Here is a 15,852-nt window from a genome sequence, read left to right on the forward strand (position 1 = left end):
TGAAGGTACTTACTAGATGTTTGACTTGGGCAAGTTAAAGAAACTACAACCTTCTATTTACTCATCTGTAAAATAAGAATACCACATACTCCATAAGGGTGACTGTAACAGATACATGAAATAGTGTTTGTAAAGCACTTTCCACAATGCCTGGCACATAGGAAGCAATTGATAAATAAATGGTAGCCATTATTATTTAGGGTTATTTATTTTCCACTGCTCCCAGACCTGTTGTTCCCCCATCTGTATCTAATCAGCCCTGAATTATTTGTTTTAATCTCTGAATAGCCAGTTTTATCTCAGCTCTGATTGGTGCTCCCTATCCATGTAGATGCAATAGCATTCCTTCATCCAGGTACATAAGTGCTAAATAAATAATAGCTGTCATTTTAATATATCTAGCTCCCATTCCCATATACTTCAATCCCTCCAACCCGCTCCACCACTCCTACCCCACCACCACCACCACCAATCCTCAGATTTCTACCTTCCAAAGTTCAACTCATTTCCTGACTTTGGTTAATGTTCAACAGATTACTATCAGACATATATACACATAACACCAATCCTTGACAGTGATTTCACCTACTACAGGAACACTTGTTTGGTCACAGAAGAACACAGAGGAAAAAAGCAGCTTAATTTGATGCGAGTTTTAATAAACAAGGGCTTTTTTTTAACAAAAACAATTTTTTACAACATAAATCTAGTTCCCTTACAGTACATAATTAAGGTATACAACTTACTAGTTAATATTTGCAGCATACTCACTTTGTACCCAAACATACTGACACACTCTCACCAACCTGGAAGATTTGGCATTATTAGCAACATTTTACCAGAAATTGAGGCCCAGAAAGATGAAATAACTTGCCCAAAGTTACACAGCTGAGTGGAAAAGCCAAAACTTCAACCCAGGTCAGACTCTGAAAGTTATGCTTTTTCCAAACATGGTAAGTGAAATTTGATTTTTTTTAAAAGATAATCCTCAGAAAGACATGTAAAAATACACATCCTTTTAATAAAACATAAATGGAAGTTAAACATATCAGAGAAATTCTTAATGTATATACAGTTTTGAAAAGAATAGACTGAATTCCTTGTACTAATAAGAATTATCCAGAAATGCATTCAATCATACAAATTCATTCATTCAAGAAATATTTGAGTACCAGCACCTACTATGTGCCAGGCACTGCTACTATGACCTCCTTCCTGTATCAGAACATGAATCCAGTGTACTGAAAACCTGCCTCATATCAATTTCAATGTCTTAGGATTCCACAGACATTTTATTTTATTTTTTATTTTTGAGACGGAGTTTCACTCTTGTTGCCCAGGCTGGAGTGCAATGGCATGATCTCAGCTCACTGCAACCTCCGCCTCCTGGGTCCAAGTGATTCTTCTACCTCAGCCTCCCAAGTAGCTGGGATTACAGGCACCTACCACCTCGCCCGGCTAATTTTTGTACATTTAGTAGAGACGGGGTTTCACCATGTTGGTCAGGCTGGTCTTGAACTCCTGACCTCAGGTGATCCACCCCCCTTCAGCCTCCCAAAGTGCTGGGATCACAGGCATGAGCCACCACGCCCAGTCCACAGACATTTTACTAATACATTCTATCAAACCAATTTAAAAGTTACTCAAAAACTAAGAAAGAAAGCATAAAACCAAAGGTATACAAAATATAAAAACAAGTGTAGTGAAGTGAATAATGTCCCCACAAAATCCATGTCAACCCAGAATCTCTGATTGTTATCTTATTTGGATACAGGATCTTTACAGACGTGACTAGCGAAGGATTCGAAGATGAAATCTTACTGGATTTAGGGTGAGCCCTATATCTAATGCCTGGTATCCTTACAAGAAGAGAGAACACACACACACACACACACACACAGAGAGAGAGAGAGAGAGAGAGCGCACAGCCATTTGAAGACAGAGGCAGAGACTGGAGTTATGCCATCACAAACCAAGGAACATCAGGAGCTACAAGAAGATGGAAGAGGGCTGGGCACGGTGGCTCACGCCTGTAATCCCAGCACTTTGGGAGGCCGAGGCGGGCAGATCACTTGAGGTCAGGAGTTCGAGACCAGCCTGGCCAACATGGCGAAACCCCATCTCTACTAAAAATAGAAAAATTAGCCAGGCATGGCGGAACATGCCTATAGTCCCAGCTACTTGAGAGACTGAGGCAGGAGAATCACTTGAACCTGGGAGGCGGAGATTGCAGTGAGCTGAGATCACGCCACTGCACTCTATTCTGGGTGACAGAGTGAGACTCCGTCTCAAAAAAAAAAAAAAAAAAAAAAAAAAAAGCAGCAGCAGCAGCTGGAAGAGGCAAGGAACAGATTCTCCACTAGAGCCTTCAGAAGAAACATGGCCCTGATGGCCCTTTGATTTCAAATTTCTGACCTCCAGTACTGGCAAAGAATAATTTTCTGTTGCTGTAAGTCATTGAGTCTGTGGCATTGTTACGGCAACCCTAGAAACGGATATAGTTAGTTAATCAGTTGAAAAGTGGATTTTCTAAAGAAGTACCAAACAGTAATCATAGAGCTGAGGAATAGTGTAACTGAACTGAAAAATTCAATAAAGGGGTTCAACTACAGGCTACATCAAGCAGAAGAAAAGATTAGTAATTAGAAGACAGGCCACCAGAAATCATACAATCTGAGGAAGAAAAAAGGATAAAGAATGAAAAACAGTGGTCAGGCATGGTGGCTGACGCCTGTAATCCCAGCACCTTGGGAGGCCAAGGCAGGCAGAACACTTGAGGTTAGGAGTTCAAAACTGGCCTGGCCAACATGGTGAAACCCTACTAAAAATACAAAAAAAAAAAAAAAAAATAGCTGCGAGTTGTGGTGCACGCCTGTAATCCTAGCTACTTGGGAAGCTGAGTGGGAGGATCGCTTGAACAGAGCAGGCAGAGGTTGCAGTGAGCGGAGATCTCACCACTGCACTCTGGCCTGGGCAACAAAGTGAGACTTTGTCTCAAACAAACAAAAAGAAACAGAAAAAGAAATGGTAAAGGAACTTCTTTAAGCTGAAGAAAGAAGACACTAATGAGTGACAGGAAAACATGAGAAGTATAAAACTCACTGGAAAAAGTAAGTATACTGTCAAACCCAAAACACACTAATACTGTAATGGTGGTAAGTAAATCAATTATATATCTAGTATAAAGGTTAAAAGAGAAAACTATTAAAAATAGTTAAAGCTAGCCAGGCACGCTGGCTCACACCTGCAATCCCAGCACTTTGGGAGGCCGAAGCGGGTGTATCACCTGAGGTTGGGAGTTTGAGACCAGCCTGACCAACATGGAGAAACCCCGTCTCTACTAAAAATACAAAATTAGCCGGGTGTGGTGGCACATGCCTGTAATCCCAGCTACTCACGAGGCTGAGGCAGGAGAATAGCTTGAACCCGTGAGGTGGAGGTTGGGGTGAGCCAAGATCACGCCATTGCACTCCAGTCCCGGCAACAGGAGTGAAACTCTGTCTCAAAATAATAATAATAATAATAATAATAATAATAATAATAATAATAATAAAGCTACAATAATTTGTTAAAGATACAAATTATTTTTTTAATGTATATTGTGACATCATGAACATAAAACATGGAGGAGGGGGAGTAAAAATGTAGAATTTGTGTATGTGATCAAAGTTAACTTGTTATCAGCTTATATACCAGTTATAAGATGTTTTGTGTAAGCCACAGGGTAACTACAAAGCAAAAGCCTATGCTTTTGCAAAAGATAAAAAGAAAAAATCCAAAGTGGACCACTACAGAAAGCAATCGAGCCACAAAGGGGGAAAGTAATAAGAAAGGAACAAAGGTTCTACAGAAACACTAGAAAACAATTAACAAAATGGCACTACTAAGTCCTTACCTATCAATAATTACTTCGAATGTAAACAGATTAAATTCTCCAAACAATAGGCATAGAGTGGCTAAATGGATAAAAAACAAGACCCAACTCTACGCTGCCTATAAAGAGACTCACTTCACCATAAAAGACACTCATAGACTGAAAATGAAGGGACTGAAAAAGATATTCCATACAAATGCAAACAAAAAGAGAACAGAGATAGCTATACTTATTTCAGACAAAATAGACTTTAGGCCCAAAGAGAACAAAGCTAGAGGCATCACACTACCATGTTTGAAAATATATTACAAACCTATAGTAATTAAAACAGCATGGCACTGACATAAAAACAGACATGTCAACCAACGGAATAGGATGGATAGCCCAGAATAAATGCATATATCTATAATCAATGGATTTTTGACAAAGGTGCCAAGACTACACAATGGGGAAAGGACAGTCTCTTCAATAATGTCATTTGGAAAACTGGATAGCCACATACAGAAGTATGGAAATGGATCCTTATCTCACCCCTTAACAAGTATCAACTTAAAATGGATTAAATTTAGGACCTGAAATTACAAATCTACTAGAAGAAAACTTAGGCGAGAAGCTCCATGACACAGGTTTGGGCAATCATTTCTTGGATATGACCCCCTAATGCACAGGCAACAAAAGCAATAATAAACAAATGGGATGACATCAAACTAAAAAGCTTCTGTACAGCAAAAAACAAACAAACAGGCCAGATGCGTAATCCCAACACTTTGGCAGGCCAAGGCAGGTGGATCACGAGGTCAGGAGTTCGAGACCAGCCTGACCAACATGGTGAAGCCCCATCTCTACTAAAAATACAAAATTAGCTGAGTGTAGTGGTGCACACCTGTAGTCCCAGCTACTCATGAGGCTGAGGCAGGAGTATCGCTTGAACCCAGGAGGCGGACGTTGCAGTGAGCCAAGATCACGCCATTGCACTCCAGCCTGGGCGACAGAGGGAGACTCCATCTCAAAAAAACAAACAAGCAAAAACAAATAGAGTGAAGAGACAACCCAAAGACTGAGAAAACGTATTTACAAATCATGCATCAGATATATAGCTAATATCCGGCCAGGCATGGTGGCTCATGCCTGTAATCTCAGCACTTTGGAAGGCCGAGGTGGGTGGATCACTTGAGCCCAGGAGTACAAGACCAGTCTAAGCAACATGGTGAGACCCTGTCACTATAAAACATACACAAATTAGCCAGGCGTGGTGGTGTATGCCTATAGTCCCAGCTACTTGGGAGGCAGAGGTGGGAGGATCACTTGAGCCCAGGAGGTCAAGGCTGCAGTGAGCCATGATCATGCCACCGCACTCCAGCCTGGGCAACAGAGTGAGACACTGTCTCAAAAATAAAAATAAAAAAAAGACAAACAAATGGCCAACAGATAGATGAAAAAATGCTGAACATCTCTAATCATAAGAGAAATGCAAATTAAAGCCACAATAAGGTATCACCTCACATCTGTTAGACTGGCTATTATCAAAAAGGTGAAAGATAAGTGTTAGCAAGGACACAGAGAAATGGAACACTTATACACTGTTGGTGAAACTATAAATACAGCCATTTTGTAGAACAGTGTAAAGGTTCCTCACAAAACTAAAAACAGAATTACTATATGATCCAGCAATCCCATTACTGAGTATATATCCAAAGGAATTGAAATCAGTATGTCAGAGGTGTCTGAGACTCACTTATATTTGGAATCTAAAAAAGTCAAACTCACAGAAGTAGAGAGTAGAATGGTGATTGCCAGTAGCTGGGGTAAGTGGGGCTGGAGGGGAAAAGGAAGATATTGGTCAATGGCTACATAAAATTACAATCAAGAGGAACAGAATCCTGGTGTTGTATTGCATAGCATCATGATTACAGTAAATATATTAATTTTTCAAAAGAGTTAAAAAAGGGAAGTTTAAATGTTCTCACCACAAAGAAATGATAAATATTTGAGGAGATGGATATACTACTTGGCCTGATTTGATCAGTGTAGAATGTATACATGTATCAAAACATCACATTGTGCCCCATAAATATATACAATTGTTATTTATTAAAGATAGATTTTCTTTTTTATTTACTTATGGTAGGAATGGCCTTCATTGGTTGCAATAGGAAGCGAAAGAGGAGACCTGAAATCAAATGAGAAAGCGTAAGCATCCTGGGGAGGAGCCCGCTGGATCTCAGTTCTGCCCTGCTCAGAGAAGTTCAGTATCCAGGCGACTGAGAACCGGCTGGCACCAAAGACATGATTTTGAGGGGGCGGGAGCCCTTTCCCTCTGCCTCCATACATAACAGGAGCAGGACCACACACTCAGTCCCTGACAAGAAAAGGAGGGTGGATTTTCTAAACTATGATATTCACCATTAAAATTAACAAGTTAACAAAAAATATTTTTTGAAAACAGGTTTTCTAATTGTACTACACATAATCATGACTTCTTAAATGGAACACACTGTACATGAAGACTGGGAACCAAACAAATGTTAACTTATGAGTATCAACTGCTCTTTATACCCTCACACAGTGACAGCAGTGGGAGTTATTTAGCAGGATAGGGCTTTTTGCTCCCAGCCTAGAATGTTCCAGCTCGTGTGGTTTTCCACTTTTTGAATTTGTATCCCAGCCTTCATAGTCTATCAGGAGTCAACTCTTTCTCTTTTTTTTTTTTTTGTTGTTGTTGTTGTTGAGATGGAGCCTCGCTCTGTTGCCAGGCTGGAGTGCAGTGGCACAATCTCGGCTCACTGCAACCTCCACCTCCGGGGTTCAAGCAATTCTCCTGCCTCAGCCTCCCGAGTAGCTGGGACAACAGGCGCATGCCACCACACCCAGCTAATTTTTGTATTTTTAGTAGAGATGGGGTTTCACCATGTTGGCCAGGATGGTCTCAGTATCTTGAGCTCGTGATCCGCCTGCCTTAGCCTCCCAAAAGTGCTGGGATTACAGGCATGAGCCACCACGCCCAGCCTTCAGTAGCATAATACTTTTTAAAACATGGCATCTAATAGCTTAGGAGACACTCACATTATCACATTTGAGCATAAACCTATGATGGAGATATTGTCTTTTACAGATAAAGAAACTGAGGCTCTAAGAGATTCTGTAAGTTGTGGAAGTAAAGCTGTTGTGATCAAGTTGGGGCAGGTCTTCTGACTCCCAAGTTTTTTGACCTATCCACTCTTCCCACCATCACTGTGCAGTGAGAGGGACAAAGGGCTTGGCATGGTATCAGAAACTAAACTGTTTTCTCAAAACCAGGCTAAATATTCTCCCCAGTGAGTAAACTCAGTTGTAGCCAAACTAAATGCTGTTCCATAGTCAATCAATGAATGTAGTAAATGGACTTTGTCAGGCATATGCACTACTAAGGGATTCCCTCCTTTTTCAAAATTCAAACTTTATTCTTCAGACTGTCAGTTTTTAGAATAGTGCTAAGGTTTTGTTTTTAAATGAAAGGGAAGACAGATATTTTGGCCACGGAAGACTTGCACATTACTCAGAGCAAATGTTACCAGCATTCACAATGTCCCCCTCACAGGAATAGCAGATTAGTCAACTAAATATTAGCTAACAACCATGCTATTGCCATCTAAAGGGAACTTTGTCTAACTGCATAACATTGTAACAAATGCTCTTCTAATTAGATATATAATCCTGAAGGCAAACAAGATCATACTTTGAAACAGAGGATTTTAATAGGACAGAGAAGCAGCAAAGATAGAAATATCTACTAAAGATATTCTAGACACCTAACCATTTCATTCCCACTTTAAAATTGAAAGAATAAAAACGTGTTAAGGAAAATAGCTTAATCCTGGGGAAGAGTGGGCTTTAAAAGCTATAGATGGTAATTTAAGAAAGCAAACAAAACATTTCAAGCACACCAAGGGCATTCCAAATACCCATGAGCCCCATCAGCTTAAGCAATAAAACATTACAGATACAACTCAAGCCCTGCATGACTCCTCCCAGATTCCCTTATCCTTCATCTGTCCTCAGAAGTAACCACTATCCTGAATTTGGTGTTTGTGTTTCCCACGTTTAAATATTTTTACATGGGTATGAATCCATAAAAAATATAGTAACATTATTTTTCATGTTTATTTTTACAAATGTCATTGTATATATTTTCGTAACACAATACCTGCACTATACACACAATTCAAAAGTACAAAAGCATCTATGGTGCAACACAGTGTCCTCCTGTACCTAGTCCCCTATATTGAGCAACTAACGTAATCAGTCTTGTGTGTATCTTTAAAGAGACACACTCTATATATAAAAGGAGTCACACTTAAGATACAGATTTGCCCCTGCCTTTTATACATAAGTGGTAAGCATATTGAACACACTGTTCTACTTTTTCCTCTTAAAAATATACCTTGGAAATTGTTCTCTAAAATATACAAAGTTCCTCCCTTTTTCTTCCTTAATGTTTGCAAGGTATTTCACTGTATGGATAAATCATAACTATTACACTATTAGAAAGGTTACTTCGAAAGTTTTCTATTAATATTTACAACAATATGGCAGCGAATAACCCATTATTTCATACACATGAGTACATCTATAAAATAATTCCTAGAAGTTGAATTGTTAGGTTAATTTTAATAAATGCTGTCACTCTCTCATGTAGAGGTAGGATATCAATTTATACTCTACCAGCATTGTATGAGTGGTTCTGTAGGTTTCTAAAATTTATATAAATAACAGCAGACTATACATATTCTTATACAACTTGCTTTCGAGGTCTAACCTTGTATTTTTAAGATTCATTCACACTGATACATATAGCTTAGTTCATGTTTATATTTTTTAAAGGAATTTTTAAATAACTTCTACTATGCTTCATTCACAAAGAGTACAGTTACCTATGTAGCTGAAATTGCAGTTTTACACAGAAATACTTACGAACTTAGGCCAAGCGTGGTGGCTCACGCCTGTAATCCCAGCACTTTGGGAGGCTGAGGTGGGTGGATCACCTGAGGTCAAGAGTTCGAGACTAACCTGGCCAACGTGGTGAAACCCCATCTCTACTAAAAATACAAAAAAAAATTAGCTGGGCATAGTGGTGGGCATCTATAATCCCAGCCACTTGGGAGGCTGAGGCTGGAGAATCACTTGAACCCAGGAGGTGGAAGTTGCAGTGAGCTGAGATCGCACCACTGCACTCCAGCCTGGGCGACAAGAGTAAAACTCCATCTCAAAAAAAAAAAAAAAAGAAATACTTGCCAACTTAATAGTTTATATGTATAAATAACTCATTTGCCGAAGATACACCCAGCCTACCAAAAAGATCATCTTCTCTAGAAAAACTAACAAAGATTGCCATTTTAATGATATGACTCTTTGCTCATCCATGCTTTTTTTGGGCAGAGGGAAGGCCCACAAGGGCCGGAACCTAACATCTTGATAACTAGAAGGAAAAAAAAAGATGCCTTGGAAACAATAAAGACAATTCAAGCATAATCACAAAATAACCCTAGTTTTCTGTAAACTTTCCTCTCAAAATGCTACCACTAAGTAACCAAACAAATTTTTTGGCCTATAACAGGAAACAATCACTCCAAACTTCCAGCCTACTCTCCCCACAAAATTAAATTTCCTATAAGCATGAAATATCATACTAAGACTTTTCCTGCATATCAATATCATATATTTTATTAGATCCCTCTTCATGTTAAATTTACCAGTATGTATAACTAATTTTTAAAGCTTTCTTTACTCCAAATTGTCTAAATATATGCCTAACCCTATTATTTGCAAGAATTCTTGCATAATTAAGGCTGTTGGTGTTAATTACCAACATCACCACGATAGTGGCCATTTCTGCCTGTTCACTGAGTATCAATGTCCCCCTTTCTCTCTCCTAACACCACTCATTTATGTGTAGGTGTCTACCCTGTCCCCCCACACCATCCAAGTACTTAGAAGATGTCTACCGGCCCAGCACGGTAGTTCAGGCCTGTAATCCCAGCACTTTGGGAGGCCAAGGCGGGTGGGATCACCTGAGGTCAGGAGTTCAAGACCAGCCTGGCCAATATGGTGAAACCCCATCTCTACTAAAAATACAAAAATTAGCAGGACGTGGTGGCACACGTCTGTAATCCCAGCTACTAGGGAAGCTGGGGCAGAAGAATCACTTGAACCCGGGAGGCAGAGGTTGCAATGAGCTGAGATTGCGCCAATGCACTCCAGCCTGGATGACAAGAGCAAAACTGTCTCCAACAAAAAAAAAAAAAAAAAAAAGTGTTCCCTGTTCACCACATGCACACTAAAATCTATCTACTGCTTTTTTGATTTTTTGATTATGGCCATTCTTGCAGGAGTGAGGTGGTATCACATTGTGGTTCTGATTTGCATTTCCCTGATCATTAGTGATGCTGAGCGTTTTTTCATGTTTGTTGGCCATTTGTATATCTTCTTTTGAGAACTGTCTATTCATATCCTTAGCCCACTTTTTGATGGGACTATTGTTTTCTTCTTACGTGTTTGAGTTCATTGTGGATTCTGGATATTAGTCCTTTTTCAGATGTATTGATTAGGCAGATTTTCTCCCATTGTGTGGGTTGTCTGTTTACTCTGCTGACTGTTCCTTTTCCTGTGCAAAAGCTCTTCAGTTTAATTAGGTCCCAGCTATTTATCTTTGTTTTTATTGTATTTGCTTTTGGGTTCTTAGTCATTAAATCTTTGCCTAAGCCAATGTCTAGAAGGGTTTTTCCAATGTTATCTTCTAGAATTTTTATAGTTTCAGGTCTTAGGTTTAAGTCCTTAATCCAACTTGAGTTGATTTTTGTATAAGGTTGAGAGATGAGAATCCAGTTTCATTCTCCTACATGTGGCTGGCCAATTATCCCAGCACCATTTGTTGAAAAGGGTGAACAGAGAACACTTCTACACTGCTGGTGGGAATGTAAACTAGCACAGCTGCTATGGAAAACAGTGTGGATATTCCTTAAAGAACTAAAAGTAGAACTACCATTTGACCCAGCAATCTCTTCTGAAAAGAAGTCATTATTCGAAAAAGATACTTGCACATGCATGTTTATAGCAGCACAATTCACAATTGCAAAATCGTGGAACCAATCCAAATGCCCATCACTCAATGTATGAAGAAACTGTGGTGTGTGTGTGTGTATATATATATATACACACACACGATGGAATACTATGCAGCCATAAAAAGGAATGAATTAACAGCATTTGCAGTGACTTAGATAAGAGTGGAGACTATTCTAAGTGAAGTAACTCAGGAATGGAAAACCAACATAGTATGTTCTAATCACTGATATGTGGGAGCTAAGCTATGAGGACGCAAAGGCATAAGAATGATACGGTGGACTCTGGGGACTTGAGGGGAAGAGTGGGAGGAGGGTGAGGGATAAAAGACTACAAATATGAGGCAGCGTATACTGCTCGGGTGATGGGTGCACCAAAATCTCACAAATCACCACTAAAGAATTTACTCATGCAACCAAATACCATCTATACCCCAATAACTTAAAGAAAAATTCAAAAAATAAAACAAATTTTTAAATAAAGAAGATGTCTCCCACCCACCCACCTCTCTTGCACACACACATCAAAGGGTGGGTCATATTCCTCCAAGGGCAATGCCATCCCCCTTGCTAATGCCTGCTTAGGAATACAAGCATAAGCCAATTGGCACACGGCATTCCTAGCCAGAGGGACTGGATGAGCCAATGAGACTCATAAGAGGTATGCCGGCCTTCCCTGCTGGAAGGACTTATCCGTGGAAAGAGAACCACAGGTAAGTTCTTTACTAGGTGAAGCTGGATTTTCTATTACTTGTGGCAAAAAGCATCCCAACTGTTAACTTAAAAAATGAACAGGTTAAAGATTCTGATCAACATCAACAAATGTGATTATGAACAAATTTAACCATATCTATGAAACCTATGATCCTTGGACTAATATTGGCCTTTGTACATTTGGAGAGTTTGTTGACTTTAACAGAATATGGTACTCCAACAGAAGTTTGTGTGGGTGGAGAAGTGAAGGTTAAGAAACAGCAAAGTCATTGCAGACATTCATGTCACAGCCATATCACAGATCAAATCCAGAAGATGAAAAATCTCTTCTTGCTTTATTACCTGCCATGCCAAAAACCACTTAGCAAATACGAAAACAGACCTGGCCGGGCACGGTGGCTCACGCCTGTAATCTCAGCACTTTGAGAGGCTGAGGTGGGTGGATCACCTGAGGTCAGGAGTTCGAGACAAGCCGGGCCAACATGGTGAAACCCCATCTCTACTAAAAATATGAAATTAGCCGGGTGTGGTGGTGGGCGCCTGTAATTCCAGCTACTCAGGAGGCTGAGGCAGGAGAACTGCTTGAACCCGGGAAGCGGAGGTTGCAATGAGCCAAGATCGCACTACACGGCACTCCAGCCTGGGCAGCAGAGGAAGACTCCATCTCGGGAAAAAAAAAAAACAGAAAAAAAAATAGACCTGACTTTATTCAAGCATTCAGGTCTATATTAGGGGAATGATGAACACCCTAAACCAGGCAGAACTCTGGGAAGGGGTGGGGGCAAAAATGAACATTTTTTTTTTTTTTACAAACACTTGTAAACTAAAAAGCAGTTTGTAATTGCTAACAAGAAATATCATAGCCAAAGATAAAGTTAAAACTTCCAGGGCACAGAAACATCTTACTGGTCTTATATGGACCTGTCCTAATAGCTGTTATTACCCAATTCTGGCATTTGCTTCTTACTTCCTCCTGACATTGTCTGCCTTGCCGATTTTCATAAGAAGGTTCAGGCAGTTGCTTCCCTATGGGATACACAACAATTTTCCAATTCTATGACTCAGAAAATGGCAAGAGAAGGAAGGGTTCTTCTCTTCTAACCCTAAATAAAATCAGAAAATGTTTATTTAGCTCTGGAAGAGTAAGGCTCAGTTGAGTTACCGTACAGACTTTGGCAAACTTTTTTTCTTTCAAGTCAAATATTTACCAAGAACTTAGTATATGCAAGTCAGTCTATTATTTATCCAAAGCCAATGCATGAATTATTTTTATCAGTTCCAAACTTCCTTTCTCTGCATCCCTTATAGCAAAGTCAAATATGTTAAAGAAAAAAAAATCATGCCTCACAAAACTTGCAATTAAACGTTTTTTGCCAGAATTGGTGGACTGTAGAGCAAGCTTATTTCCAGAATATTGTTTTGAAAGAGTCCACACTTTTCTTTTAATTTCAATAGCTTTAGGGGTACAAGTGGCTTTTGGTTACACAGATGAACTGCATAGTGGTGAAGTCTGGGCTTTTAGTGTACCCGTCACCCGAATGGTGTACAATGCACCCAATACACCTTTCTTAAAACAAAAGTTCAAATGATGTGCACTTAAAGCATTTATTAGAATACAAATAACCTTTGAAAATAAGTGGAAACGAACTGTACTAATAAAGTAATAAATACTATCTGGAGGCAACATCTGAACTAACAGCCAAGTTTCGCACGAAGAAACTCCTGTTAATTCGGAAACACTAAAGGCACAGTCTCATTCAGAACGTAAACCATGCATCGCAAATACTGAACCAGTTTATACTCATTAACTGCTCGGAAGGAAACCAGTGATCCTTTCCGACGACATGGCCTTTAAAAAAAATGATGTCGGCTACCCACAAAGAAACCTTACTTCTGCGGAAACACATTTCGCACTCGGGAAACAGCAGGGGCCGGGAAATCGACAGCCTCCTACAGAGGACGGAAATACGGACAACGCCGAGGACCGCCAAGGAAGCAATGGGCTGGCCCTGAGCCAAGGGAGCACAACCCGGGCGCACAAGAGGCCGCCTCCCCGGGGATCGCGCCCGGCGCCCCCTCCCAGCACCCAGAGCACGCCGCGCCGCCCGCCTGCCCCACCTGGGAAAGTTTGCACCTTCGCATCCCAGCCCCTCGTACCTACTAGCCCCTCCGGCCGCGGCGCCGTCGCCATGGCGACTGGCCCCCCACCCCACCCCCACCCCCACCCCCATCCCCACCTCCACCCGGCCTGTGCTGGCCGCGCCGCAGCCCCGCGGCGGCTGGGGAGAGCACCCGCAGGATCCGGGACAGGGGCTGCCCAGCCCTGGAAAGAAGGGACGCAGCGGGCAGGGGAGGATGAAGAGGTGCGGAAAGGGGAAGTCGTGCGGCTCCGCAGCTGGGGCTGAGCCTAGTCCCGCGGGTTCTCACCCTTCACTTTGCCGAAGGTGCCGACCCCCAGCGTGTCACCCAGGATGTAGTGGCCGATCTTCACCCGCCCGTCGTGTTTCTGCTTCTCGGTTGTCGCCATCTTTCTCCAGGAACTGAGTCTGCGCATGGCGCTGCGGGAGGGGGCGGAGGGGGCGGGCAGGGCCGCGCCGGGGGCGGGCGGGGAGGGGGTGGGGACGCGGGAGGGCAGCCGCCAAACCGAGCCAACGCCCTGCGCCGCCAGCCCAGGCCCCGCAGCCGCCGTCGGGCGCAGACGCTCCCCCTGGCGGGGCGGGCGGGGGCTGCCAGGAGAATCACCAGTACCCGCCTCCTTGCCCCGCATCCTCGGGCCTGGGCGCCCGCCCACCGGCACGCGGAGGGGCTTCCTGGAACGATTAGGCGGACCGTCGCCCCCAGGCTCCTTTCTACCCTGGCGGAGTTTCTCCCGCTGCGATCTTCCCTAATTACCACTCTGCGGTCGGAGAAGACCCTTCTCCGGGTGACTCCAGAGGGGAGATGAGGACTGGGAAGCCCGCTTGAGTGATGCAGATCTGTGGCTTGTTACGAGAGCCGCGTGAATTAAAGCAAGGCAGGGGACACCGCCCTGCCACTACTTCCTAACCTTGATTTTCATCTTTCCTTCTCGGATGGAATCTAGAAGCCGCAGGAGTTTTCACTTGCGTCTGTGATGGAGTTTCCCGCTCCCCGCCCCCGCCCCCCCCCCCCAACAACCCGCGCTCTTTTTTCACTTGGAGCCCGTAAGTTGCTGGTGGGCACCACGATGGCTCTAGGAGCGCTGTCGGTGTTTTCTTCTGGAGGTGATCCTGAAATTTCCTCCCCAAAGCAAGCTCTGTTGCGAGGAGCAGGCCGGGGATATGTGCAAGTGAATGTGTATTCCAAGAGGGGGATGATACGCAGATCTTTTGGTGTATAGGAATTAATACTTCTAGATTATCAGTAAAATGTATACGTTCACTGGACTGAGAACAAGGCTTACGGTTACATCAACCGGATCAACAAATATTTATTGTACTTGTAATGAGTAATACTTAGTCTATTATATAAACATAAATGGAACCATACCATAGCATAAAGTCTGCTTATTTTTCATAAAATGTTTGATTTTGTTACTCAATTCCACTCCTCTGATTAGTAGTCAAAATCAAGTGTTCTGTTTTAAAAAGTTTATATTCTCTCAATTTTGGGATGTCATAGCATTGAGCCAGTGTCAATGGCCCAATAAAAAAATTGTACCTTCATGAAAAGAGTATAAAAAAAGAAAAAAACTAAAAATGTCATTTTTAATCCCACTAAAATCAATTACCCAACTCTCCTGATTTTCTCCTCTATGTTTCTGAAATCAAAGTAACATGCATTAGGCATTGTTTTGTTCCAAGGAAGATATTGCAGGGGAAGCAAAAGTTTCTGCCTTTGAGCTTAGAATTACACCAGATAAGCAGGGAACAGTTCCTGCTAGCCTTAATCAAGTTCCTACTGTATTGAGGACTGCACATTGTTTGAAGGGGAAAAGGTTAAGAAATCTTTGATTACTGATGTATTTGGGGGGCAGGTGGTGTAGTGGTTACTGTTTTAACTTTCGGTGTCTGGCTTTTTCACTTTTATCTGTTTGCCTTGTAAGTTTCTACACAAGGCATCTCTGTAAAGCAGAATTTTTGGATTTTGGATCTCTGTAAAACAGAAATAGCTCTCTGGATTCCCGTGTGGAGCAGGGAACCTTAAACT

The 15,852-nt window shown here is 41.8% G+C and overlaps 1 protein-coding gene and 1 non-coding gene across 4 annotated transcripts in view; both read right to left on the bottom strand.

The window, feature by feature from the left end:
* Positions 1-15,184, bottom strand: part of PRKAA1 (protein kinase AMP-activated catalytic subunit alpha 1) — a 39,243-nt gene extending 24,059 nt beyond the window's left edge. For 2 of the 3 annotated variants that reach the window (XM_054489634.2, XM_054489641.2), the window contains exon 1: positions 14,113-15,184. In XM_054489634.2, the coding sequence (XP_054345609.1) occupies positions 14,113-14,452 (340 nt within the window). In that variant the 5' untranslated portion in view covers positions 14,453-15,184. The remainder of the gene's footprint in view (positions 1-14,112) is intronic. The other variant, XM_054489635.2, reaches the window with a different exon arrangement.
* Positions 6,106-6,250, bottom strand: LOC129037707 (small nucleolar RNA SNORA57). The gene has a single exon (XR_008502934.1). It is a non-coding gene; the product is annotated as a small nucleolar RNA SNORA57 (small nucleolar RNA).
* Positions 15,185-15,852: the final 668 nt, after the last annotated feature.

Source organism: Pongo pygmaeus, chromosome 4 (assembly GCF_028885625.2).
Source record: "Pongo pygmaeus isolate AG05252 chromosome 4, NHGRI_mPonPyg2-v2.0_pri, whole genome shotgun sequence".
Classification (NCBI taxonomy): domain Eukaryota; kingdom Metazoa; phylum Chordata; class Mammalia; order Primates; family Hominidae; genus Pongo; species Pongo pygmaeus.